At 40.1% G+C, this 8892-nt stretch overlaps 1 protein-coding gene across 1 annotated transcript in view; it reads right to left on the reverse strand.

Annotated features, from left to right (window-relative positions):
* Positions 1-5689: 5689 nt before the first annotated feature.
* Positions 5690-8892, reverse strand: part of LRRC72 (leucine rich repeat containing 72) — an 8298-nt gene continuing 5095 nt past the window's right edge. Inside the window, exons 2-3 of the mRNA XM_006165790.3 lie at positions 7669-7696; positions 5690-6464 (exon numbers count right to left, since the gene is read on the reverse strand). Coding sequence (XP_006165852.1) covers positions 6299-6464; positions 7669-7696 — 194 coding nt within the window. The 3' untranslated portion in view covers positions 5690-6298. The remainder of the gene's footprint in view (positions 6465-7668; positions 7697-8892) is intronic.

Raw genomic sequence — 8892 nt, forward strand, 5'->3', positions numbered from 1 at the left:
CTCCAGAGTTGTCAGAACATGATCCCTGACATGTAGAGCACTTGAGAGTCGCTTACATGAGCAAACAAATTTACCATTTGGATTTCTGTAACTTAGAAGCAAAGAATCCTTTTAAATATATTTTGTGACAACTAGAAAAACAAATGGAAACAAATCCTACATGTAACTATAAAAAAAAGAAAAATGAGGGAACCAGCAGTTAGCGTAATGGCTATGTCGTTGGACTCCCACATAGTCGACCGCGGTTCGTGTCCCGGACCCGGTGGCTTAAAACCCACGCTGGGCGCGTGTGCGTGCGTGCCCAAGATCCCGAGAGGAGAATGGAGGAGAAGGGATTGCGGCGTGACCATCCCCCCAGGGGGTGATTTCTTGCTTTCTGTCTCTATGTCTCTCTCTGTCTGGCGAGCACACGCGCCCTACAGTGAAAATCTCTCTCAAAAAAAAAGAAAAATGATGGCACATAATTAGAATGTTTAAGATTTTTATGGTTCTAGGGAAAAAACTGGCAGTTCAAATTTTGAATTTGATCGGAACTGTCACATTTGGTAGAAAGCATACCACCAAAGTAAGGTTTTTGCATCTCTTTATTGTTTATTTGGAAGAACTCATATTGGCTTGAAATAGTATAGAAGTGGGGCCTCAGGAAGGACATTTGGAGGAGGGATACAGAGGGAGAGCATTGATGGGATGGGGAGGTGTGGTGTTATTGGTTGAAGATATTTTGATCAACTGGACTGGGGAGAAATGTCCACATATTGAAATATTCACTTTTTTTTTCCTTTCTTTTTTTGGAGAGGATTTTTGCTATAGGGCACGTGTGCTCCCCAGACAGACAGAGACAGACAGACAGAAAATGAGAAATCACCCCCCCAGGGGAGATGGACACACTGTCACACCCCAGGGGGGATGGCCACACTGCAATCCCTTCTCCTCCATTCTCCTCTCGGGATCTTGGGCACACACACACACATGCCCGGCGTGAGTTTTAAGCCACTGGGTCCGGGATGCGAACGGCAGTCGACTACGTGGGAGTCCAGCGACATAGCCATTACGCTAACTGCTGGTCCCTTGAAATATTCACTTTGTAAGCTAAACTATGTGATTGAATGTATATTAAAAAAAAATTTAAAAATAAATAAATTTTAAAAAGAAAATAGGGAATGTTTACATGAACTGATTACATTAAAGCCCCATCTGTATAAACAAAAGATACTTATTTCCTAAAAAAAGTCTTCTTCTCATAAATACTGTAATAGATGAATAAATTTTCCTCCCAAAAGATAGCTGTAGTCTAGTTCATAGGGCCACTTTTATGTACCCTTTAGGGAATATGTTGTAGTTTTATAAATAAACACATTTTTAAATGGTGATCATCATTTGTGTAGAATCAATCAGTTATGATTGGTCAGTCATAATTGACCAATTCAGGGCAAATGTATTTTTTAGCTAATTCATGTACTCATCCAAAGCCACTTATTCTGATGATGATTCTAAATGGTTAAGATGCTTTTCAGCTTATTTATTTCTGGTATGAGAGAGAGAGAGAGAGAGACAGGAATCCCCGACAGGACCCTTACGCTCTGACCCAACCCCAGCCTCGGCCTGACAGGATCATGAGCATAGGTATGTGTGCCCAGCATAGGTGGAAAACTCACACTGTGAACCTGGGACCTTCCCATGTGGCCTCAGCATTGTGGAGTGTTACATTACTACTGTGTCACTATAGTTGGCCCCAAATAAAGAAGATTTTAATGTAGGGGAAATAAAAATCAAGTCTAGAAAAAAACATGTTTTTTTGTTTTGTTTTGAGAGATTTTTGCGTGCGTGCGCTTGCCAGAGAGACAGAAAGAGACAGCGATACAGTGAGAAATCACTCCCCAGTAGGGATGGCCACGCCGAAGTCCCTTCTCCTCTATTCTCCTCTCGGGATCTTGGACATGCACGCATACATGCCCAGCATGAGTTTAAGCAACTGGGTCCAGGCCTTGAACTGCAGTCTATTATGTAGGAATGCAGCAACATAACCATTATACCGTCTGTTGATCCCCATGAGTGAATTTTTTATGACTTATTGTGAAGAAGACTTTTGTAAATATACTAAACCCAGAAGCTACAAACAAAAAGAAATTCAGCTTCATTTTAAAAATAATTGGAATGCTGCTGCTTCTAGGAGGATGGAGTAGATCTACTTTTCCCTCTCCCTCATCCCAAGTAAAGCAAAAATCCCAGGACATTATGTATAAGACTTAGAGTGGAAGATGGACAGATGAGAGTAGACTGGCTAGGACTCTAGGACACCAGCATCAAATTCAGCGAGTTCTCTGGGTATTCCTCTGCCTCCTCTGTCTCAGATTTGGAGCTCGAGAACTAGTAACGTGTAAACATCAACAGCCACAACAACAGCAAAGTCCATAGGAAAAACCTGCCAGTCTGCTGTCCTGCTCTACAAACTTTAAATCTGACAGCCCCCACAGTGGTGTGAGCCAGTTCCTTAAATCTCTGTATTTATATGCATATATCCTATGGGTTCTGTTTCTCTCTGTAGAACCCCGGCTTCTACATATGGTGTCTTAGTCCATTTAGGCTATTATAACAAATTACTAATTAACAAATTATTAATTAACAGATTAGACCGAGTGGCTTAAACAATACGTTGCCATCTCTCTTAGTTCTGGAGACCGTAAGGCCAAGATCAGGGTGCCAGCAGAATTTGGTCCTTGGTCCCTCTTCCTGGTTTACAGGCTGTCTTGCTTTGTTCTTCCATGGAAGCAAGAGAGCAAGCTATCTCTCTGGCCTTTTCTTTCTAAGGGGATTAATTCCATTCATAAAGGCTTCATCCTCATGCCTAATCATCTCCCAGAGAGTCCACCTCCAGATACTGCCACGTTGGGGGTTAGGTTTCAACATACAAACTTGGGGGAGACAGCAACATTCAGTCCATAAACTAAGTATAGTCCCTCCGGGACACAACCACTCTTGGGATGAGAATAACCGTACTAGCCAACATGAGTACTTGAAGGAGGCCACTTTACCTCACCCTTTACATGCACCATCCTTCTTAATTCTTGAGGCACTATGACTGCTATTATTTTTAAATAAGAAATTAAAGACCAGAGGAGTTACCAACTTTTCCAAGTGGATAACTAATAAGTGTAAGAGCTAAGCTAGATCAGTCTGACTCTGGAGCCCCAGTTTTTAGTCACAGCCCTCTGTAAATCTCTATGCTAGTATTTTCCCTTCTAACCGTCAGACCTCTGGTGGATCCTGAAATAAACATGCTTTCACTTGAGTCAGCTTGAATCGGTCTCTGTTGTTTAAAGCAAAAACTTATTTATAAACACTCTCAATAATCATGTGCTCTATTTTGGTAGAGTTTTAAGTTACTTAAGTAGGGATTATGTCTTTTATTTTGTGTTTCTCCCAAAATAGTGTTGCACATAATGTTTCCAATCAATCATACCCACATATTAGACTAAAAGTTTTGAATAAAAAATACCCACCATTGAGGAATACTTTTATTATTATCACTATTATTATTATTATTTGTGAAAGGGCCTGATAACAATCTCAGACCTCCCATGTGGCCTCAGCTTGCCCAGTATCATGGCCAACCCATGAGTGCTACACAGTTGGGCCTCCTATACTTGATTTATTTGCATCCTTAATTTACTTCAGTCTAATTTAAAATTTAATACTGTTTATGTACTTTATGGGTCATCTTAAGCTTAATCCCAAATAAACGATTTCCATTATGAAATAGATTGTTATGTTTGGTGGGCCTGTCTGTGTGCAGCTCATGAGGAGTAGCTTTAGTCAGCTTCTTGGTCGATGCCAGGCTCTCAGCACAGGATGGATGCAGGAGCATGCCTGGAACTGCTACTTGAACAGTGCATAGTTTGGTGCTAGAGATGATGTGGCCTTGCCCCCAAGAGTCTTTGGGGACTGCACTGTGACTCTTGGAGATTGCTGCAGACTCCACAAGGAATTATGGATTATTGGGAGTACTTTAAGTATTGCTGGGTAACAAATTCTCTCCAAATGTATCAGCTTGAAACATCATTAAGCATTATCATATATCTTCTGCAGGTCAGAAATCCTGTAGCAGCTGAACTGAGTGCTTCTGCTGGGGTTTCTTGGGAGGGTGCAGTGAAGCTTTCCACTAGGGCTGCAACCACTGAAGGTATAATTGGATCTGGAGGCCCTCCCTGTTGGCAGGATGGCTCACTCACATGGCCTCCGATAGGAGGCTTTAGATCTTCTTTTGGAAGGAGGCCTTGGTTTCTCAGAACATGGATCTCGCCAGAGGACTGCTTGAGTATCCTTATAAGGCAGCTTGATTCTCCTAAAATAACTGTCCCAGGAGAGAGGACAAGAGACTGTCTCAATTTTTTCTATTACCTTACCTTGCAAGCCAGACACAATCATTTTGACCTTGATATCACCCTCATACACATGAATCTTTTTCTTTGTCCTAGCTGCAACCTTCTTCCAGGGACCATGCCTGAATTTTCAGTCTCTGACTGTGCACAGAATCCTAAGTGCCCACAGGTGAAAGATGCACGCTGAGTCCCATTGCCAATTCATTACTCCTCCTAGGATGCCATCTCTTGCCTGATTCAGGCCACATCTATACGGTGTCTGTTTCCTAAGCACCATCAGATATGGGAAATGTCCCTCTGACTTTTACAAGCATTTTAATTAAGCTCCTTAGCTGGGGAAACCAACGATAGTTTGGGTTACTTTAGATGTCCAGTTTTGTCACTCAGCATCAGGCAATTGCTAATACAAATTTATTTGGTTTCTTTTTCCCTAGCAGCGAGCGTTTCACTAGACCAAGTGCATATCATTAGCTCCCACCCAGAACTAGCAAATGCCTCTAGAGGTGAGACTATAAAAACAGTACACTGGTGCTGGCCACATGGCCTAGAGGCTAAAGGAAGCAGATCTCATACAGCCAACTGTGGTTTGAATCCCAGCCGTGGTGGCTTGAAAAACACTGGGTGTGTGTGCATGTATTCTCAAAATCCCAACCAGGATGGAGAAATAGAGGAGAAGGGACTTTGACAAGACCATACCCCATTGAGGTATGCTTTCATCTCTTCCTATCTCTCTGGCAAGAACATATGCCCTTTAGCTTTAAAAACAAAACAAGGGGCCAGCAGGTGGCATGGTGGTTAAGATGCTGGATTCCCACATGGTTGACAGCAGTTCAAGTCCTGCTTGAAACAAGTTGGTCTGGCAGCTTAAAAATCATGGTGGGCACATGTGAATGAGTGCACAAAATCCTAGGAGAATGGAAGAGAAAGGATTGTGGCATGGCCATCTCCCTGGGGGGAGGGTGATTTCTTGCTTTCCCTCTTCTGTTTCTGTCCAGTGAACACATGTGGCCTATGGCAATAACAAAACCAAACCAAACCAAAACTAAAAAACGAAATAAACCAAAAGCAAAACAAAGTACATTTCATAAATACATTGTCGTCCAGTCATACAGTGGAATGCTACGGAGCAGTGAGAATGACAGACCTATTGCTACTAGCATTGCACAGATGGATCTTTCAGTGTCAAGTGAAAGGAGCCAGATGCTAAATCATTTATGATTCCATTTATATGCCTTTTAACATCGGGCACAATTTATTGTCTAGAAATCAGGACAGCGATCACTTGGGAACGGTGGGCAGGGACTGGTAGGAGGGGCTCTTTTGGAGTGCTGGCAATATCCTAGCTTTTGATTTAGGATGCTGGTTACATAAACATGTCATTTTTAAAAAATTTAACTGTTATGATTTGTGCACTTTTTTTTATAAAGTAATCCCCCTTTATCTGTGGGGGACTAAGACCCCAGGGGATGCCTGACATCATAGACAGTACTGTGGTTTTCTCTATATGTACTTATGATAAGGTTTAATTTATAAATTCAGCAAAGCAACAGATTAACAGCAATAACTGTACAATAGCACGATCATAATAATCCACTGTCATACAAGTTATATGAATGTGGTCTTTCTTTCCTAGTGACCTTATTGTACTGTACTCACCTATTTTCAGGCTGCAGTTGACCACACAGGCCATTGAAACAGTGGAAAGTGAAACTGTGCATAAGGGGGATTACTGCATATTTTTACTTTAATGAAAACTTTCCATGAATAAAACTAAAACGTAGAAATAATTTTTCATTTTTGGTGTTTCTGTTCACATTTAAATGTTTCAAAACCCATCATAACACATATATAATATACTAAGTGGCAGGGAAGTTCAATACACAACCGAATACTAGTTGGATTGCTAGAAATACCGGGGATTATCTCAGTGTGATTTTGAGCATTTGAGCAGGTTTTGTGCCTGTTCCTTCAAGCTGTTTTTCCTCTCGTGTTGGAACTGTGTCCCAGTTCATAGAGGTGAAAGTCATCACTGATCTCTTCAGGGACCTTACGAAAACAGCATCTTCTGGGTCATCAAATACAGTTCTGCAAGAATAGCAGTTGTGTCAGGAAAAAAATCAATTTGTCCAACATGAAATTTTTACTTAGATAAATAATACCATATTTTCTGTAATATTTGTAGTATAGTGCTACTAACAAATAAATTGTGAACTCTACTGTCAAATGATTTTAGACTAAGTGACACTATTTTTATTATATATATGGTTTATTTTAAATTTAAAAAAAATTAATTTTATTTACCTATTTATTTATTTATATTTGACCAGAGATGAGAGAGAGAGGGGGAGAGAGAGAGAGAGAAAGTGAAAACTTAAGCTGCCAGATCCAGGACTCAAACTACACAGTCAGACATGTGGGAGTGCAGTGCCCTTAACCACCACGCTACCTGCAGGCTCCATGTGGTTTATTTTAAAAGTAGGATATCTGAGCCAGTAGATGGTGCAGGCCACTGGGTCACCCATGGCCTACTGTGTGGTTGAAGTCTCAGATCCAGCAGCATGACAAGCACCAGGCTAGTGTGTGTACATGCCCCAAATTCTGAGAGAATGGAGAAGGGACTGTGGCATGGTCATCCCCCTGGGGGGTTATTTCTCATTATTTCTTTCTCTGTCTCTCTCAGCGAGCACACGTGCTATATAGCAAACTAAAGAAAAAAAAAAGTGTCTGTATATATTTGGGGATCCACTATTACAGTTTAAGTCTCAGACACTCACGTGCTCATGTTTAAAAGCAGTATTAAAATAAATTTTTTTTAGTTATATTCATATAAATACCTTAAGTACCTTTATCACAAACTTATTATTTTTCTACCTTAGACTAAATTTTATAAATGTGCATGAGGACAATACTTTTCAACACTGAATCAAAAGATAAGATTTCCACATGCAAAACCAAAAAAAGAATGGTGACATTTAGATTCATCAATATTCATGAATTTGAAATGTTTTGCATGATATTAATGAAGTATTTGCTTTTGAAAATGTAAATTCCAGTGAACTAAATGTTAATCTACATGATAATTGTTCTTCCTGTACCTACTTAGAGGAAAAACAAACAAGGGAATGTAAGCTTCTCACTGGGACTAGCAAATAATTCTTTACATGTTTTATTTTTTACACATTAAATCACCTTTCATTTATTTGAGATAATAACACTCCATTTAGGAAACGCAGGTAATTTATGACATTGCAGTTATGAAATAATCTGATAAAGGTAAAAAGCCACTTACTTGTCTACGTTATTTGCAAATGTAAAATCTGAAAAAAATACATTTCTAAATTAAATTTCTCATCATTTTATTCATCAATCAAAAACAATGAGACAGTATTACGAAGGATAAATCTAGAGTACTAGTTTTCTTTTTTCAAGCAGCTATTTACATAAATACTTCTAGAATTGCCTTGATACCTAACCTAAACCTGAAAGTTTATGTTAAATAGGTTTTTGTCCTAGGGCATGTGCTTGCCAGAGAGGGACAGTGAGAAGGAAAGTGAGAAATCACCTCCCCAGAGGATGGCCAGCCTCAGTCCCTTCTCCTCCTGGGATTTTGGGCACACACACACACACACACAGAGGCCTGGCATGATTTTGAAGCCACCAGACCCAGGGCTCCAACTACAATCAACTATTTGGGAATCCAGCACCTTAACCATTATGCCACCTGCTGGCCCCAGATACGGTAATTTTTGCCTTAGGTTTTAGGACAGTCTTTTTTTTTTTTCTTTTTTTTTAACTTTCTTCCATGAGTGAGAGAGCTAGAAACAGAGATTGAGAGACAGATACCCCAATGGGATTTTTTTTTTTCCCTAACTAACTGAGTTTTATTTGTTGTATAAGCCACCTTACATCTTTTGGGTGAAAAAATACTAAATTTGAATAAAGATATTACAAAATGAATTCGAGCCCAGTAAAAATTAGCCTTGGGGAGGGAACATAATTCTACTCAATTACGGCAAACATTTTTATAGCCCACAGATTAGTTTATTTTTAACACCCATCAAGCCATGAATTCCTAGGGAATAGGTTCCAGCAGCTCAGGCTCCTTTCCATTGTTTCTCACAAAGTGTGCTCCTCTGGGTGGAGCCAGGCTGGGGCTTTAGTTGAACTCAGGTACCTTTCTCTTTGGCTTCCTTCTTTTTCTGGTTGTTTTCCTTCACACATTTAGGAAGCTATCTCTGTTCTTAGAATGCTTAATATGCTCAATACGCATATTAATTCTCTTGGCAAGAATCTTGCCCTTAACTTGTTTATTTGCAACAATGCCAACAGCATGCTGGGTAACATTGTAGACTCTCCAGTTTTGCCATGGTAACATCTGTGGGGCATTTCTTTTTGAACAGTAGTTCCCATTCCCATGATGTCTACAATATCACCTTTCTTGGAGATTCGCATGTATGTTGCCAAAGGAACAACTCCATGTTTTCTAAAAGGCCTAGAGAACATGTAGCGGGCG

This window comes from Tupaia chinensis, unplaced genomic scaffold (genome assembly GCF_000334495.1).
Source record: "Tupaia chinensis unplaced genomic scaffold, TupChi_1.0 Scaffold144031_1, whole genome shotgun sequence".
In the NCBI taxonomy this organism is placed as follows: domain Eukaryota; kingdom Metazoa; phylum Chordata; class Mammalia; order Scandentia; family Tupaiidae; genus Tupaia; species Tupaia belangeri.